This window comes from Xenia sp. Carnegie-2017, unplaced genomic scaffold (genome assembly GCF_021976095.1).
Source record: "Xenia sp. Carnegie-2017 unplaced genomic scaffold, XeniaSp_v1 HiC_scaffold_19, whole genome shotgun sequence".
Taxonomy (NCBI): Eukaryota; Metazoa; Cnidaria; class Anthozoa; order Malacalcyonacea; family Xeniidae; genus Xenia; species Xenia sp. Carnegie-2017.
In genome coordinates, this window is record NW_025813481.1 from 11,688,020 (window position 1) to 11,707,999 (window position 19,980).

A 19,980-nucleotide genomic window follows, 5' to 3' on the forward strand; every position below is an offset into this window, starting at 1 on the left:
ATGGATTTTTTTAAATAACTTATTCAGCTTTCGACTAGATGCTTCGAGCCTTCTTCAGAATATAAGAAGTTATACACAATTGTTTTTAATTTGTAGACGTTTAGAGCGTCCAATTGGATAAATGGGTGGATTAAGCTGATTGGATTATGTGGATTGCGTTGTTATAGGTTTTGGGTGTGTTGTGAATAGAATTGGTGTTAATGCCATTAAATTGTGTTGTTACACCGTGACATACGCACAATGAAAGATGAAACAGCTATTCAAATCATCAAAACTATTCATAGCACTGGTTTTGCCTTATTTTACTGAGTAAACCCTACGTACCTGTTTTTATAGGTTCCGTGTCAACCTTATGACATGAAGTATTGCGCTAGCATGCACTTTATTTAGCGAAGGGCGGGAAAGTTTTACAAAGTTCAAAGTCAGATTTTGGAAATACTTTCCATGCTCAAGTGGTGTCATTGTTTTACTTATTTTGAGGGAAAAGTTAAAATATCCTGTAATTTTGTAAGGGAAAATTAAGAAGAAAAGTGTCTTGTAAGTTTATTTTATGTAATTTTGTACAAGCTAGTTTAAACGCGTATTGTATTTCTTGTCTTGAATTATATAATTGCGAACCCTTCACAACCTCTTATGGTCGTGTGGAGTGCAGTGCAATTGTGGGATGTTTTGTCGTGTTATAAGAGTTTTTGGTCACAAATACTTTAAAGCTAAAACTACACAAATGAAAAATATTTGTGTTGCTAGGGGAAATAATATTTAAGTAAATTAGTGGCATGCTGTCAGGAGACAATGGCTCGTCAACTTTTGATTGTTGGGGGGGAGGGAAAGTGTAGAAATTATTAAGTGGTGTCAATTTTTTAATTTGGATTAGAAAAATCCATTTGAAATGATACAGCTAGTATTATTTCCTTTATGACCAAAAAATGACATTTTAGAGCTTCTGAAAGAAAAGCCTCTGGTCCCTTCATAAATTCAGTTGTGCCTGTCTGATTATTTTGAAAGCAATTCATTGGAGGTGTCAAACCATCATGCAATCAAATAAAATCAACAGGACACATCTGAATATGTGAATAAACACTGAACCCCACCCCCTTTCAAATACAGATTTGATGAATGGCTCTGCCCAAAAATGTTCCTAACATGCCACTTAGTGAATTTATGGGATATTTCACCCCTTCCTTACCCCAAAAAAAGTGTTCCATTGTCCTTGAGTATTTTGTGGTGTAACCAACTAGACCTACAGATATTATTTACATTGCATTTGTACATCTTTAAGAATAAAAGATATGTCTGATGAAGATATCAATAGGCACTTGAAGCCAGCTGCCAATCCGGAAGGTAAGAAGAAACATAGATATCCACATTTCTATGACTAGCTATGATATCTAGTTTTAACTTTGTGGCAGCATTTGCATTTTAATGTTGTCATTTGAAGGTCCACAGTGTTTATCAAAATAAATCACAAATGAAAAACAGCAAATACTTGCATATGCTTACATACTTATATTTAAAAATACCTTATTGCAATTTTGTTGATACGATTTTATGTTATGGAGATATTTGCCCAGTAAGATACTAACAGTTGAATTGCAACATATTTTTCAGGCACTACATATATTCATCACTAGCCTTATGAGAGGCTAATTCATCACTAGCCTGACGAGACACTATATATTCATCGCTAGCCTTATCAGACACTATATATATTCATTGCTAGCCTTATTAGACACTATATATTCATCACTAGTCTCGTTAGACACGAAGTTCATTTGTTATAAAGAATTTTCTTCGGTATATAGGTAAAAAGATTGGTATTGCAACTTCAGTTGCTTACCTTACTGAAACCTTGATAAAAAAAATTACAAAGGAGGAGAGGCTTGACTTGATAAATTCTTTAACGATCAATTTGCCAAAAGACAAATTGAACAAAAAAATCAAGGTACTATAACATATTTGCTTCATTGTTAACAAAAGCTCTGTTCCTTTATCTTTAATAAAAATGCTTAATGTGGTATGTTGTTTACTATACATTCCTAAATATGCTCATTCAAAACTCATGATTTTGCAATTACTGGTATGCTGGTATATTTGACTAGTACCTGCATGATTCTGCCAATCACATGTAAAACCATATATTATATCAATGAATTCAAGTGCAGTTTTGTGTAGTATTTCACAGTCACATGCAGGTTTCCAACATCTTTCTCATTTCTTTCCAAAGACATTGAATAGATCAGTTTTGCCAATGTTTCAATTTGCTCATCCTAGCCAACACTTACCTAGGCAATAAAACTTTACATTCAGGGATTTTGCTTATCATTATGGTAAAATAATGAAACAGACAGTGCAACTTTTCATGACTACATGATAAGGCTGAGGACATCAGTTCATTATGTTTTTTGATGCGTAGGTTTACATTGTTATTGTTGACGATGAAAAAATGTGATTTATATATAATTCATTGAAAGGCCCTTCATACGTATTTAGACTAATATTTATAGCACTGTTCTTTAATGTGTTTTAGCATTGTATACATTTCCATCGATGAAGAAAAACGAGCTTTTTGTTAGCTGTTTCTTCATTGAAAATCTCTGTCCATCCATTTTTTAGTTCATTGAAAATTTGGAGAAGCTGAAACGACTTAAAATACTCAACTTGAGTCACAACATGATTGAAAAAATACAGAAACTTGAAAGTCTTGTTGAACTTCGTGAACTTAACTTGTCTAATAATTTAATTAAAAACATCGAGGGTTTGGACAGTTTGGTCGTGTTAGAGGTTCTTGATTTGAGTTGTAATGGAATCACGTGTATTCCTCGTGCTGTGATGAAGAAACTGCGAAGTCTTAAAGAACTTAAGTTGTCCGACAATCAAGTTACATCAGTAAGCTTTGCTTCATTAAATCTTTCCATGATACCTTTATCATTTCTTCATTTCTTTGAGCAATTATGAGCAAGAGAATGTAGGAAGATCTTCAGTTTTTGCATGATCCAGTATTTCCAAGAACTATATAGAAACAAAAACTCTAGACTAGACTGTATTAGGACTAAATTATCAACATGAGATCCCTCCTGATTGAAGACACTAAACTAAAGTATATAAGAACTTAAGTTTCTACATAAGATCACTCCTGATTGAAGAAACTAGACTGGAGTATGTAAGAACTAAAGTTTCAGTATCAGATCTCTCCAGAGAAGGACACTAGACTTGAGTACGTAACTACTCAAGTTTTAATATTTAACTGTAACTCGTACTGAAGGCAGCCTCTCCTAAGACTCCTATACATCACAATACCTTTACTCTACTCATTGTTAATTGATACATATAGTTGTTCGAGGTTACTAAATTGCGATGTCTTCAAGATTTGACGACCTTGGACCTGCAAAGAAATCCAGTCACCAATCTTCCGCACTATCGCGAGTTTATCGTGTATCATTTACGTAGTCTGAACATGCTAGATGGTGAAGTTATTAAGAAAGAAGAACGTCGACAGGCAGACTTGAGATTTTCTCAAGGTAAATCCCTTTCAATTAAGGTTTTAGTCTTCTTTTCAGTTAAAACGTTCTTTTTTCTTAGAAAGTTTTAAGTTGTTGCTTCCTTCCTGATTTGCTTAATTTATGTAATAGGTAATTTTAATGCTTTTGTCGATCATCATCTAAAAGGTTGTTTGTCAACGCTCTAAAAGGGTCTTTTTTCTCTCTCTGGGTGCTCAGGTCTGCTTCAACTTGAAACGTTGACATGGGGTATTTTGAATGACACGTTGTACCGTAAAGTTGTGGAGATGTACACTTCAATAGAAATGTTGACATGGGGTATTTTGAATGACACGTTCTACCGTAAAGTTGTGGAGATGTACACTTCAATAGAAATGTTGACATGGGGTATTTTGAATAACACGTTGTACCGTAAAGTTGTGGAGATGTACACTTCAATAGAAATGTTGACATGGGGTATTTTGAATAACACGTTGTACCGTAAAGTTGTGGAGATGTACACTTCAATAGAAATGTTGACATGGGGTATTTTGAATAACACGTTGTACCGTAAAGTTGTGGAGATGTACACTTCAATTGAAATGTTGCTCATGTAAAAGAAAAGTTCTCGTCTTATTTATTTTTATTAACAAAACTGTGACCCTCGTTACATTTAACCATATGCAATGTATTGCATTTCAGAGGAGACCCAGAGATTGGAAGTCGAGCTTGCTAAGCTCGAAAAACAGAAACTTAATATAGAAGAAGAGAAAAGCAAAGCAAATGCCACCATCGACGATCTATTGAAAGCGCAGTGTGATGCAAAAGAAAGAGAGAAATCACAAGCTGAAAAAATTAACGAATTAGAGCGAGAAATAGAAGCGAAGAATGCGTTGGTAAGAGTGATTTCTATGTACTTGAATGGACGACAATGTGCATGCCTATGGATTTGAATGTACTTGAATGGACGACAATGTGCATGCGTATGGAGTATTTTGTATAGCAAATTACTTGGAGCCTATGGAAGATACGAGCTTTTTGAATCCTGAAATTTATCATTCGGACATTTTTTGAACCAAAATTCATGTGGTTTAAAATCTGATAACATAAATTCTTTATTTTAAGGAAGTAAGTAGAAATTGTAAGTTTCGTTTGTGTCAAGCATTTTTGATGAATCTACTCGTAGTCAGAAACAGCTCACTACAACTCGTAAATTGTTATTGGAACTGCTAAGTACCTATTTTTGCTATAAAGTGAACCTTTTTGTAGAAATGAGCAATTTCTGATCAAGTTTACATCATGGAAACTATCTATTTGCTTTAAATACAAGGCAAAAGTTCCTTCTTTTGTTCACATTTCTTTGCTGTGCAGTATTTGCATAGTCTCATTGTACAACTGTTCTGTTGTAACGCGTTTCTAAATATATCAACCAGGTGAAAGCAAAGAATGCTGATTTGGTGAAAGCGTCGGAAAACCAATACAGGTTGGAGCAAGAACTAGCCTTTTACAAGTTGGATGAAAAATTTGAACTGCTTGGACAAATGCCTTTAGTCGATGACGAGGTACGAGAATGATGGTTTTCAGAAACGTACATTTTATTGGCAATGTTTATTCATATTTGATTAAAAAAGCGTTAGGAATGAGTAATTTTAGATTCGTTTTAAAGTCAAATTGTTGTAAAGGCTGGCAAAACAACATTCTGCATGATGATTAGAAAAAGAGCAAGAGGACTAGTTGTCATTAAGAGGATAAGTTTTTATTTGCTGTTTTAACGCTACAAGAATAAAATTTCGGTTTGCATGGAATGTATCTTTCGCCAGTTTTTGAACCATGATCTCTAAATGTTGGTTATCCTGTCTCAAGGTTATCTCGAGATAGCTGTTGCTTGTTTATTTTGTTGATCTTTCACGGTTATTCTTAAATCCTAACCCCCACGTCTCTATTTGTTACTTATTTCTGTTCAGTCTGGTGAAATAGAAGGCCTAGATGACAGTGCGTACATTGGCAAGGCGACCTACAGACGACATCAATTCCCTCGGCTCTTGAAAACTACTGGCTCTGTTGAACAGAATGCACAAGTGGATTCGCTCAGAAGAAATTACGAAGCATTGGAAAGAAACAAGGCCGAGCTTGATAAGATATTGAATGAGAAGAATAAGGCGCTAAGACTGTGTAAGTAGATTTAGAGACGATATACGAATGAAATTGTTCATGACACGAAACTTTGCCTCGCAATTTTCTGCGACTTTAATGGGGAATACGTCCGTAGGCTCATTTTCACCGTGCAATCTCTTAGACATTCGGAAATGAAGAGATAGTTGACAATGTGACGTTATTGTGACTAAAGCTTCCCTGCTATTTTCTTCATTTTATGTCCACTTTATTTCATCTGTAAGGCTTTCTATCTCTCCATACTTTATGTAAATATTATCTTTAACATTTCAGTGAATGTGGAGCTAGAAAAGAAAAATGACGTGTTGCGTGATGTCAGTGATGAACTTGCTTTAGTAGAGCAATCCCTTGAGAACAAGGTATATAACGATTCTTATTAAGTCGTCGCTTCTTTAGACGGCCTTAAAAATTACATATTTATGTTTGATTTATAGAAGAAAGCTTTGGATGATTTTGATGGTCTTGCTCAGAATCAACTCGCTGATAAACTCGAATTTGTATGTATTTTCTTTGTGTTTTGCTTTGATATTTAGACATTTCCTGTTTCATATGCACTATGACGTTTCACTAAAAGATTTTTAAAGACTTGACACAGTAATAGAACTGTTTTTGATACAAACCAACTATTATTTTAAGTTTTCACAGTAGAAGCAGTTTGCTATTCAACTATGGTGAAAACATCAAGTTGTGAACCTTTCTCTTTGTGTAGTTTCCAACCCTTCACCCGCTGCATGCATAAAATACCTGGTTTGGTTTTTGTAAGTTGACATAAGTGGTAGCTATGTGGTATTTAATTTCTTCATAAATGTGCTTTTATATAACGTCAATTTTATGTGGTTTTGCTTCAATTGCGGTCAAATATCAGTTGTAAATCTAGTATTGTATGCTAGGACGTCAGTAGAATAGAGAAATTTTCACCTTTGCTTGTGTTTAAGAAATGTGTAATCATTTAGACATTCTTTTTGTTTGTCCTAATTTTTCTTCACATTGCTTTTCTTTGCTTAGATTAACACTATCCAAGGCGAATGTGTAGACCTCGAGCGGGAAATGAACGAAGCGATACACAATATGCACAAGAAACAAGATGAACTCATGCAACTCGAGCGCGAGAGTAATAAAATAGACAATGATTTACAGGTAACACGAGTCTTAGAACGATGAAAATTTTTGCAGTCGTATAGTATTGAAAACGTGTCATTTTTAGAAGATTTCTAATACTACACGTGTATCTAACTCGTCGTGTTAGAACTCGTGAGGCGAGTTCTCTTGGGACAAACTTTATCTATTTCATATGAATTGAACATGGAAAAAATTACTAAACTACAATCTTAAAGTATAGTTTACTTGAAAGTACAGACTTTGTTCATGTACTTCATAGCTTTTTTGTTTGAGAACAGGTCATCGTTTATTGTTTTTAAAACTTGCGATTGGGTGAATTAGGACTACTGGGGAAATCACTTATTTCTCAATTTGCCCCATACATGGTGAACGTGCTGATAAATTAATTGCTAAAATTTTCTATTAAATTAGTCAGTTCTCGCTCATGCAGTTCATTTGCGCTCAATCTATTCCACTGCAATATTGCACATGCAGTTCATGCGCTCTCACCCCATTCTACTGTAATATTGCACATGCAGTTCATGCGCTCTCATCCCATTCTGCTGTAATATTGCACTTGCAGTTCATGCGCTCAATCTATTCCACTGTAATATTGCACATGCAGTTCATGTGCTCTCACCCCATTCCACTGTAATATTGCACATGCAGTTCATGCGCTCTCATCCCATTCCACTGTAATATTGCACATGCAGTTCATGCGCTCTCACCCCATTCTACTGTAATATTGCACATGCAGTTCATGCGCTCTCATCCCATTCTGCTGTAATATTGCACTTGCAGTTCATGCGCTCAATCTATTCCACTGTAATATTGCACATGCAGTTCATGTGCTCTCACCCCATTTCACTGTAATATTGCACATGCAGTTCATGCGCTCTCACCCCATTCCACTGTAATATTGCACATGCTGTTCATGCGCTCTCATCCCATTCTACTGTAATATTGGACATGCAGCTCATGCGCTCTCACCCCATTCCACTGTAATATTGCACATGCAGTTCATGTGCTCTCACCCCATTCCACTGTAATATTGCACATGCATTTCATGCGCTCACCCCATTCCACTGTAATATTGCACATGCAGTTCATGCGCTCTCACCCCATTCAACTGTAATATTGCACATGCAGTTCATGCGCTCTCACCCAATTCCACTGTAATATTGCACATGCAGTTCATGCGCTCTCACCCCATTCAACTGTAATATTGCACATGCATTTCATGCGCTCTCACCCCATTCCACTGTAATATTGCACATGCAGCTCATGCGCTCTCACCTTATTCCACTGTAATATTGCACATGCAGTTCATGTGCTCTCACCCCATTCCACTGTAATATTGCACATGCATTTCATGCGCTCTCACCCATTCCACTGTAATATTGCACATGCAGTTCATGCGCTCTCACCCCATTCCACTGTAATATTGCACATGCAGTTCATGCGCTCTCACCCCATTCCACTGTAATATTGCACATGCAGCTCATGCGCTATCACCCCATTCCACTGTAATATTGCACGTGCAGTTCATGCGCTCTCACCCCATTCCACTGTAATATTGCACATGCAGTTCATGCGCTCTCACCCCATTCTACTATAATATTGCACATGCAGTTCATGCGCTCTCACCCCATTCCATTGTAATATTGCACATGCAGTTCATTGCTCTCACCCCATTCCACTGTAATATTGCACATGCAGTTCATGCGCTCTCACCCCATTCAACTGTAATATTGCACATGCAATTCATGCTTGCTGATTGCTGAAAAAGTAAAGAAGTTAACGACTGATTAAAACCTAAGTCTTTGTGCAACTGACAACAACTTTTTCTTTTCTTTTGAGATTTTGTCCATTTTTAGCCTGAGCTATTCGAATGACATACCTTTCTAACACTGCGTCGTGTAAGAGGATATTTAGAAGCACTACGTATTGTATGAGACTACGTTCACAAGATACCTTTACGAAACTCTACCCGTAGTTTCATACCGTTTCGTACTGTTCACACGTTAATGTCAAAGATTTTGCTTCGATTTTGGTGTTGTGTTCCCGCTACTCCATTATTTATGCCGGCTTTCAGTTTATTTAAGTTACATTTATTTGAAGTCTACCTTTTTGCGCGGACTATATTTATCGCCGTAACGACTGTTTTCGAATATTTTATCGCATCTTTTTTAGCAGAGAAAAAAGTTTCCCCTTACCTTAATGAAACTCTTACGGTTACGTTTTCAAACTGCTACGGATTTCCATACCGTTTTCAAACTGTTACTGTTAGCGTTAAGGTCTCTTACTTTTTTATACCGGTGTCGTGTGAACCTTACACCAAACTATAAGAGTTTTTCGTCGTTTTCAAACTCTACCGGTATCTTGTGAACGGGGTCTAAGATCATATATAACATGAAAAACACCTTGATTAAGTTATCTTCATTCACTATCGTTCATATACATTTTCTCTTATAGAAAAAACAATTGGAAGATATTATAGCTGCTAAAACTGATGAAGTGGCTCAAGAAGAGAAAGAAATCAATGGATTGAAATGGAAATTAATGTATGCGTCTGCACAAATCAAAGAAGAAGAGGGTATGGTGGAAAAAATGAAGAAGGAACTGGCTGAAGAAGTTGGGAATGAAGGTAAATGCATTTCACTTTAGCACTCATCACTTTTCTTCCTATGCTCTACTGCTTGATGCTCTCTGAAATATAATACTTTCTTTTTGTGTAGTTCAATCATCCCGAAAAGCGGCTGATGAGCACACGATTCGCACTTTGAGAGAAAGTGGTGAAGAAATTAGTAAGCGTATAACGAAGCAGGAACACAAAATACAAGAACTGCTGAATAATGTCAATGAATTGACTGGTCAACTTGCACAAGAGAAGGACAAACAGGATAACCTGGAGCAAGAATTACAGTGTGAGAACTCAGTCTTTAGTCGTCAATCGTCATACCAGTCTTCGTATATAAAAATACAGTATTTCTTTTTGCCCATCACGTTATCTTAACTTTTGTATTTTTCTCTTCATTTTTTAAAGTTATATTCTCGGATCTTCTAGCATTTGTTTATCTTCTACCTATGGTGTAATTTAAAATATTTTTAATGCTAATTTTTTTCTTTTCATCCCTCTGGGCAGTTTTTCTTTCTTTGCTTTGATGTTAACTGCTGTTAGCATCCCTCCACCCACTCATAGAGAATGGTTTTCTATTTCATCCCATTACTTTAAAGGTAAAACTTAGACTTTAAGTACTTTAATTTTTCAGATGCGCTTGTGGCTTTAAAAAACGAGGAACAGAAAGCGGAAGAAGCTGAAGAAAGGGAGAACTCGTTGCGGAATGAATTGAAGGCTTTGGAAAAAAACAGCAAACTAGGAATGATTGAGGCCGATGGAAAACTAAAACACGCCAGTAAAGAAATTGCCCAACTTCAGGAAAATATAAAAAAATTGAATGCAAAACTTGAGGTGAGAATTTAGTTGTGTCTCGAGTACGTGTTATGACGACTAGAAAGACTGAGCTCCCAATGAATCAATTAGCCACCATTTAGCTAATAAAATTTTAACGAGGCTTGTAGGGATATCAACAAGATTGTTGGTAAATTCCTCCTGTTTATTCTCTACACGCTCTTTATACACTGAGTTTGTGTAAAAATTTGGCCGAAAATTTACTCAAATTGTTGCAAGTTTATGGGTCGGCTGTTATTCTTACAATAACTCAAAGTAAAATTTGTGAGTTCTACGTATGATAGACAAATATTAAGGGATGAGTCAACCTAACATCTTGTTTTGTCATGAATTTTCATTTTTTTCTTAGAAAGAACGTGCAGCATCGCAGTCTCATATTGAACATAATCAGAAATTTGCTGCAAAAGATGCAGAAATTGCGAAGAAACTTGCGGACCAAGAAACAAAAATCAATCATCTTAACTTACAAACTTCTGCTTTACAGGTAACCAACGCATTACATTTAATCACGTAATTCAAGACACGTGTTCCATTTAATTGCATTAAATGTTGATTTCACTTTGCTTAATCTTAAATACACGCATTGGTAGTTGATAGATTTAGCATATTCTTTCATGTTGAAAGCGAACTTAAAGAGTAGAAAAGTACATTGCCTCTCGCACTTTATTTTTATTCCATTACGTTTTCACTTACAGATAAATGTTCAAGAATTTAAGGTGTATAGTATAGGATATTAGATGAGATATTATACGTAACGTAAATTTATCCTCTTCGGAGAGAAACGGACTTTGGCTTGTACACGGTAAAAACTGATTGGTTAAAATAACCATATGATTGGTTGAAGTATAACCATAAAAATGTTGGTGAAAGTGGTTAAATGCATCTGAGGTAACCAATTGTTATGGTTATTTTAACCAATCAGTTTTTACTGTGTAGGTTTTATTACTTTTTTTTGCCATGAAGTCAATGATGCTTATTAACAATCAAAATCAAATACGATTTAACGTAGAAATGAAATAAATACACAAAACATTTTATAGCTTATTCGAATTACGAGTCAAATAATTGTGTTTATTTGTAACTTTGAATTAATCTGTATGTTTTTTGCTCGAATTATGAGTCAAATGATTGTGTTTTATTTGTAACTTTGAATTATTCTGTATTTTTTTTTGCGTAGGCAACTAACGAATCACTTAAGGACCGTCTTCACGAGTTGCAACATACACTGGATCAAGAACCATCGGATGGTTTAAAGGATAAGGTTGTATTTAGGTTGAAACAACTGCTTGCTGATATTGAAGGTGGGAAGATCGTTGAAAGACAGTCTGTTGATGAAGAAGACGCTGTTGGCGTTTGTCTTGTTAATTTGCGTGAAAAATATGCAGACTTAATGCAAGATTTAAACCAAGAAAAGGGAAAACGAAAAAACGCTAGACATGAGGTAATTTTTTGTAAATTTCGATGAAATATCACTGGATATTGATTGTGATTATTTACTGGATATAATTAGCTATTGAAGATAAGATTATCGGCTTTGATGATTTCTTTTAATAAAACTAAAAGGTCCTTGGCGAATATAACGATCCTTTTTTCTTTATGCGGAAAAGTTCATGTGTGAACAATTGTAAATAACTTTAACTTACGTGTGTTATTTTCCCATATCACATTGAGTACTGTTGATTTTTATATTTCCGCAGGCAAAATCTGTTATTGAAGAGTTGCTGTCTGATCTACGTCGAATTAATGACGAGTTAGAATCGAAGTCAAGTCAACTGAGAGATGTAAGTGGAGTTTGTATTTCGTTTTTGTGTGTATCTATATCTTAAAAACGTGATTATGAAGAGGCAAGTGATTAAATTTGCCCGTTATTGAACAGCTTCAGCAAAGTACTTGTGCATGAACGGGTGGTTATGTTGACATTTGTTATGGGCATTTAAACAAGGGTTGCTTTGCTCCGGTTTTTTGAAAACGTTGAATTTAGAATCGATTTTTATACCATACTCAATATCTTATACGTACGTGGTCCTTCATTTATATTTGTATTTGATTTAATTGTTCGAAATTGATTGACTAATTTAAAAAATGCCGTGACTTTTCAAACGAACTCCGTTAAAAACATCAGGTGGAATGATAGCTGATATGACCCAATGAAATAGTTGAATGAATTTCAATTCATAACAATGTTTGTGCTGTTACATAATGCCATCCGAAGTTCTAAAAGAGCTGTGAAAACCTTTCCTTTTCTCCTGAGGATGCTAATCAGTGGGATGTGTTTTTGCTTAGTTACAGAAGACAACATCACGGGATCGAATTTTGAAAGACGAAAATGAAAATTTACGACATCAATTACATAGATCTAAAGAAAAAAACCGAGATCTCCGATTTCAAGTAAGACACTGGGCCTTCAAGGAAGTTGCTTGAATTTTATAACATAAGGGTGCTCTGGGGTGCTCTGGGTACATAAGGGTGCTCTGGGTACATAAGGGTGCTCTGGGTACATAAGGGTGCTCTGGTTTTATTGATACATTATGTATGCATTTCTGATCATTCGTAGATGAATGAGTTGGCAGGTTTGGATGCATTTGAGCGCAAGAATTTTGTAACTGAAATGGACTTACTGCAAGATGAAATCAGTGAACTTCAAGAGCAACATCTTAAAGAGGTGATGGTCACTGTGTTTTAGATAAATATAGAATATTGCGTATACATTCCACGTCAGGGATGATGGAGTAAGGAATTGTTTTGTTCTTTTCTCGAATAAAAGTATTCTATTTCAGTGGCCAATTTGAGATGCAATGCGGATTAGTCATAATAAAATGACTACTCTGGTTTAATAAAGACTCAACTTTTAACCCGAGATCAATTCCGTTGAAGATACCAGACTGGAGTACATAAGGACTTAAGTTTCGACATCAGAACAGATCACTTCTGATTAAGACACTAGACGGAGGTATATTAGAATTAAAGTTTTGATGTTGGATCCCTCTTGATGAAGACGGTAGACTGGAGTTTATAACAACTCAAGTTTCAACATCAGATCACTCCTGATGAAGACACTAGACGGTGTAGCGCGTCAACGGTAAAGTTTCTTCATCGTATCGGTCTTAACGAAGGTATTAGTCCAAAGAATTTGTAAACTCGATTTCAGGCACCACACTAAAAAAATAATGATTAAAGTTTCATTCTAACATCACTCCTGATTGAGTGGGTTAACATTCTCATTTAACCACCAGCCTGTGATCAACATTCATAAGCGCCATCTTGATTCACGCTTGCCTACATTTTTTTCATGTAAAGATCAACAAGAAAGATGCAAAAATTGTTGACTTGGAAGCTCAGCTATCTGAAGCTATGAAGGTAAAAACAAGATTTCACTTTGAAGAAGTATATTGCAATGCTCAAGGTTGAACCAATGCATGTATGCATACAATTACTCATGCGCATGTACACGAGTAACCAATGAAAGACATACTAACGTAATTATATATACGGTGCTTACCGCTTTTAACAAGTCCACCACCATGTGTTGTCTGTGCTTGCATGTTGTTAAAGCTGTTGCCTTTATTTTCTTTTACTTTTCATAAGGCTGGCGACCTTAGAGATCAGGTCCATCAAGATCTTGAAAAAATCAAACGCAAACTCTCAGAAAGACTTGAAGCTGAAGAGGTATAGCTTTGTTCTTGGAAAAGACAGTCTTTTTTCAACCTTATGTCCGTTTTTGTTTTGTACATAGATTCGTGATGTACAACGCATCGACTTATTGTAATCTTCTCTTTTTGAGTGTTTTTATTACGCTGCTACTAAATAAAAACGCATGAAAAATTTCATTTGAAGTTCAATATTGCAGAAAGCGAAAGCTGCCAAGAATGAGCATGACATTGAGAGATCTCGAAGACTAATGGAAGAAAGTCGAAAAAGAATCGAGGCAGACATCAGACATGCTGAAGACAAAGTAAGTTTTACATTTTTTTATATATATGGATATTGGGGAGGTAGCATGAATGAATATTCATATGTATTTTACTCTTTCCTTTAAAATAACATAACACATTATTATACCCACCCCTCCCTCAAATTATCATTTTCCCTCTGTTGTTTTATACGAAGCCAGTGTTTCAAAAGTTTTGAGCGACGAAATTTACATTTTAAATCAAGTATGCACGCAAGCATCATATAATTGAAAGTAGAAATGACGAGATGGTTATTGTAGATCGATATTCATTACCACACTCGTCATCAGCTCACACTCGTCATTGCATAGCAAATGACTAAGCTGAGACCTTTACCTATGAATTCTGTTGCCTCTTTTAATAGCCTTCTGATATATTTTGCATAGTTTATGCTAGCATTGTAAAAGATGAATGTTTTATACAATTTCTGACCACATGAATTCTTTGATTATCAGATACAATCTGTGGAGAATTTATTGAATGAAACAATACAAAATAATGGTCAGTATCCGTGTAGTTCTATATTATAGCATGTTAGCAATAATTACTTTATCATCTTGCAAATTTCAAATGGATGAATTCGGCTCTCAAAGAATTGTAAACATATTTTCCAGACGCTGTCCGGCCAGTACATCAAATAACACATCATATATATTCTCCAGGTAGTCATGGTGATCATGTGCGCTACCAGGACAATAGCAGTGCCGCTCCAGTAATACCACGTTCTATAGAGTCAAAGAACATAGCTAATCAACCCTTGGCCGGTAACTTGAGCGAAGTTCATCATCACTATGGTAACGTACTTCGAGAATCGAAGGCTCAACCAATTAGAGTATCTCCTGAAGTGATCAATTATCATCATGGTGACATAGCTAGCGAGTCGAAGTATCAACCAATCAATGTATCAGCTTTTTCTCCTCCTGAAGTTATTTGTCATCATCACTATGACGACGGTGTATCATTACCGGCAGAAACGAACAGAAGATTTGAAACAAACGTTAGCGAGATACATAGACATCATCACTATGGAAGCGGCAATCATACGATACAGTTTAAAAAATTGAAAAACTCACATAAAAGGGAGCACTGCAATGTTCCTGAACACGATGAATTGGTGAGTTTTCCAATTGAAACAATTTCATCCAATCGCATTTGAAGTTATCCTACAATTTAAGTGGCTGTTTACATGATCCCGGCTAACCGGGATTCAATGAGGCGTGAAATGATTTCAAGGCATTGAAAGGAGGCAAACTTTAAGCGTAAAAATTACAACTGTTTTTTAAGGGCTACAAGTCATTCCTGTTGAAGTTCATAAATTAGGCAAAATTGGTTCTTGTACTTTTAAATGTTTTGCGTCGTTATTAAATCAGAATATTGTGAAATTTCTCGGGAAGATTTATCTGATGACAAGTATTGAATAGTTTCCATTTGCCAAAATCATTTAACGCTTGGCTGAATCCTGGCTATCGGGCTCATGCAATCAGCCCCTAAGACTTTCTTTTCATAGGAGGAAGACGTCCTATCCCTTGAAGAAAGACTGGCTATAACCCAAAGTAAATTGTCTTCTCAAATAACTGAGGTATAAAGTAATTCCAATTGCTGAACTTTAGCGCACAAGCTACAAACATGCAGAATAATTTTTTGATAAAACTGTCAAAAAATTAGTTGGATATTTGAAGTATAGCTAAATTTCAATATAAATTCATGAAATAATCGCCATAACGTACTTGTAATTTTACTTTCGCTGAAATATTTCAAAAATCTCTTCTATAGAACAAGTTGAACACATTGAGGTCTGATCTACAAAACCTAGAAAACACGGTATGTTGCTCATTTTTTCATAAAAAACGACACGGGACGTGTTTGAACGGTCTATTGTTCGGTCTGTTGTTTTCTTTAATGAATTATATTACTAGCAAGTTGTAGCTTTCATACGGTCGAATATACCTCGAAATAATTTCTTGTATTTCAAGGCGTTTTATTTTTTTGAACACAGTACAATATACGTGTTTTTTTTAAGGAAGTGTTAAAAAACTGTGTAGTTTAGACTTTGCGTTAGCAGTTTATTACCGCTGATGTGTATTCTCGTTTTTCCAGAAAATGAACTTAATACATAGCTAACATTTTGATCTTGAATTTGTAAAGGTTTCCCACTCGTTGAGAGAAAAATCAAATGCAAAAACCGTCGAATCTCACCTTGATGGAGCTCTTGCGGTAAGCGACTTCTTTGCATCACTATTTGATTTTGTACTTTTATCAATCGGATTTTCAATCATCAAAGTGTCTTCTGGTTGTTCATAGTGTGTTGTGTTGATTACATTGAACTAAAATACATGGAACGCTACCTGTAATACAAAACCCTAGTAATTTTTTGAAGCCGTTGTTTTACACCAGATACGCGTGTGTGGTCAATTTTCACACACGCGTGTCTGGGGTAAAGTCTCGCGTGTCTTGTGTAAGATTTGGTTTCAATTATTTGCTTCATGTAGCGTTTCATGTATTTTAATTCAATGGTTGAATATGTGTGATTATATACTTGCGTATTTGAAATTAATAGTTCAAGTAGGACTTGGTGTTAGGACAGTTTTCATCGTTACAAACGATATTGTGGAGACAGAGATTAAAACATTTCAGTATATTTTACTTCGGCAATTCTTAAATCGTTTTATTTTGAAATGGCCGGTTGTATTTTGATTGTTGTACACCATGCATGTACATTGCATCTACAGTGTTGAGCTACGTAAATTTGTATGTGATTATAACTGCTTTGTTGTTGATTAGAATCAACAGGGTGACTTTGATTCAAATTCATTCTCATAGTAAACTAGCGTTAGAAACTTGCTCTTCTCTGGGAATACAAAACACTCGGCTGTCATTATTAGTGCTTAAAGAAAAGCTCATTACCAGAAATGTGGTACATAATGCCGGATAAGAAAGCTATATTTTTCAAAATGGCGTGTTTTTTATTAGTAAAGGAGTGGTGGAAATTTTAAATTCAAAATTACACATGATAGTATAGCATATTCCCCCTCTGCCACACTCGATAAATGTGGTAAAGCTGCCACACTCGATAACTGTGGTAAAGCTGCCGAGCATTATAAATTACCTGTAAATGATAAATGAAAACGACTACGAAGAGCACAGACTTTCCCTGATATGTGACAAGAATGTTGGTTTGCAGCTAATGTTTCTATAGCAATTATATGAATATGCTGAAAATGATTGACGGACTCGAGCATATAATACATCACCTAGTCCTCATATCCCAATTGCCACACTCTTAAACTGAAGTCCAATGTTTCCTTTACTGAAATTGTTTGTTTGATAGTTGATTTAGTCACGATAGAATACTTCCAAAAGCTCTTAAACTTTTGACAAATTTGCTTCTGTAGAATAATGAATAAGGTTGTCGCTTTTGAATGTGACTCAAACATTTGCATATTTTTTTTCTTGAACATGTCAAACATCTTAATTTTCGAAGACAAAACCTACGTTCGTGCTCTTTATATTTATTTTTATTTTTATAAGTTCCTCCAAAGATTGATTTAAAAAGAAAAAATAGTTTTAAGAGCCTTATAAAACTCTGTGAAACTCCCACGCTTATTGAATATTAGTTGTATAAAAGAGGAACCGCTGAGTGCGAGCGCAGTCGCAAAATGTCCCTAATTTCTGGTGATGTTATACTTCGGCGGATGTTTATTTTCTGTAGAGACTACAGGATCACATGTTGACATTGATTGATCATCGCGCAAATCTTTTATCATCTCGTGAAAAACCATAACTCATGAATGATATCTCTGCCCTACCTAATTTAAAAGGTCTACACTGTTCATGGTTGGGTCGGTGTTGGTGGGTACGCTGTATAAGAAGGTAAATTACAAAGATTGCTACAACTAGATGATGTCGACTTGACTTTGGCATAATGTCTTGGGTTTCTTCGTGTTACTGTAATATCCTATATCATTTTTTCAAAACGTTACAATTTCGAAGAAATGCCTCGTTTTTATACGTAGCCGGGGGAGGGATAATAGTGAAATTGAAATCAGACAAAGTGAAACATTTGAAAATGCCTAATGAAAATGCAATAACTTGTTCCTATGTTACTTTATTAAAATAGATATAATTTTACATGAACATTACGTTCTGGGATTTTTAAGTCATAGAACGGATTGATGTGGAAATAATTAAAGAGCAAATTGTAATTATAAATTATTGAAATCCAGTAAATTGTTGCCATTTTAGTTCATATTCTTTCCAACGGTTTAACACACAAGAAGTCTGTTACTTTGTAACGATCAATATACGGAAGCTGAATGAATTCAAAACGTACATTATTATATTTACTCGTTCTTTCTATTCCATATTTATTCAACATTTACTTTTTTTTTTATTGAACAATCAGAACGCTTGTTAACACTTTAGGATTGTAAAAATTTCCCAGATGTGTTGAATTCCTTTTGTATTAACTAACAACATGTCAGCTTTCAATGAAAACGCATCATTTGCTTTCGTTTCATTACAAAACGTTCTTTTGTTTTAATTCTGGTGTCGTTAATGTTTTCTCAGTTGAACTTTATTTCTTTAGCTTTGCACGAACCATTATAGGTGATTATAATCAATACGTGATAATATTCATTACATGCATCAGGGCAGTGGCTAGGCTTAGCTTGGAGCAAGCTTAGAATGGAAAAGTAAGGCGTCTTTTTCCCTCTACTAGCCTGAGGGGTCACCTTGGGCAAGTGATGGTAGCTTAAGCCTCCCATTGCCTTTGGGAAACAGGTAGAGCAGATAATGCTTTTCAACCATGCAAAACTGTTCATGTAAAGAATGATGATTGAAAACCGGCAGGAAGGCAGCACAAATCAAACTAATTCAATGTGAGTTAGTATTTTGATGAAAAAAACAGTTATTGTGACAGCGTAAAACCACTTCAATGATTGGCAAAAGTCAAAATAGCAATTGGAAAGATAGTTTAATGTATATCCAGTGGTGCGAGAGATTTGTTGCACTGCAGGTTTAATTTTGGTGTTACGTTACCTTGGTAATCATTATACTACAGCCAAAAAATAATGACCAACGGATGTGAATTTTGCTGTCTTGAAGTGTTATTGGAGGGTGATATGTGCAATGCTCAAAAGGCTATTGAGTATTGAAAGAAACATTTCAACGCAATGTAATTTGTTCGCTCTACGGCAATGCAACACAAGTAAGCCTGTTAGTAAAACTTACTTTCTATTTTGCAAACGATCACTTCTTCACTACATTTGCCTCAATTAAATGAGAATTGTGATGCAATAAAAGTCAAATACTATCTTGCAACGTGGATATAAACTTAGCAATTCAAATAATTTCAAACTATCCATCGAAAGTTGAATTGTCTCTCTTCTAATGCAGCAATAGAACTAGCCTGCACGAGAGCCTTGCGTGCGAGAGAATGACTGCAGTAGCAACTGTACTCCTTTGGAAGATATTTCCAAACTACCAACGTTTTTTTTGCTTTGAAAAAGTTAAGTTTTTTTGATCATGCATTGAGCATAAGTAATAATTTACGCAGTCTATTGTGAAGACATTGGGAATTTATTAAATAACTTTTGATTCTCCTCGCTGACCTGTATATCTTTGACGGCGTTGTTGATATACATCGTCACATATTGCATTTAACACAAAATGTTTGTCTTTGAATGAACGTAAAAAAGCAGCATGCACGTGCGCGCTCCTTTAAGTTTAACTTATATTGTTGATAAGGTTTATATTATTTAGAACCATTATTCTTTAAAATTTCACCGAATAATGTTAAAAGGTTTAGCACCCT

At 35.3% G+C, this 19,980-nt stretch overlaps 1 protein-coding gene across 3 annotated transcripts; it reads left to right on the top strand.

The window, feature by feature from the left end:
- Window positions 1–361: 361 nt before the first annotated feature.
- Window positions 362–18,395, top strand: LOC124439023 (centriolin-like). Of its 3 annotated transcripts, XM_046989218.1 has the most exons (28): window positions 362–537; window positions 1,280–1,341; window positions 1,803–1,942; window positions 2,614–2,886; window positions 3,332–3,518; window positions 4,179–4,372; window positions 4,910–5,038; window positions 5,441–5,648; window positions 5,922–6,007; window positions 6,083–6,145; window positions 6,654–6,785; window positions 9,222–9,393; window positions 9,485–9,673; window positions 10,019–10,218; window positions 10,568–10,702; window positions 11,396–11,659; window positions 11,916–11,999; window positions 12,502–12,606; window positions 12,773–12,880; window positions 13,516–13,575; window positions 13,804–13,884; window positions 14,066–14,170; window positions 14,624–14,669; window positions 14,783–15,282; window positions 15,676–15,747; window positions 15,942–15,989; window positions 16,314–16,382; window positions 17,878–18,395. In XM_046989218.1, exons 2-28 carry the CDS (start codon window positions 1,290–1,292, stop codon window positions 17,947–17,949), a joined length of 3,774 nt encoding a protein of 1,257 aa, XP_046845174.1. In that variant the 5' UTR covers window positions 362–537; window positions 1,280–1,289; the 3' UTR covers window positions 17,950–18,395. The 3 variants fall into 3 exon arrangements, with proteins under 3 accessions (XP_046845174.1, XP_046845173.1, XP_046845175.1); XM_046989217.1 differs by lacking the exon at window positions 17,878–18,395 and having other exon boundaries at window positions 16,314–16,529; XM_046989219.1 differs by lacking the exon at window positions 17,878–18,395 and having other exon boundaries at window positions 14,831–15,282; window positions 16,314–16,511.
- The last annotated feature ends 1,585 nt before the right edge of the window (window positions 18,396–19,980 follow it).

Coding starts and splice junctions, on each gene's coding strand:
- LOC124439023 (XM_046989217.1), top strand. CDS start 1,290: ATGTCTGATGAAGATATCAATAGGCACTTGAAGCCAGCTGCCAATCCG. Junction 10,219..10,567: donor AATTGAATGCAAAACTTGAG/GTGAGAATTTAG, acceptor TTTTTTTCTTAG/AAAGAACGTGCAGCATCGCA. Junction 15,283..15,675: donor TTCCTGAACACGATGAATTG/GTGAGTTTTCCA, acceptor TTCTTTTCATAG/GAGGAAGACGTCCTATCCCT.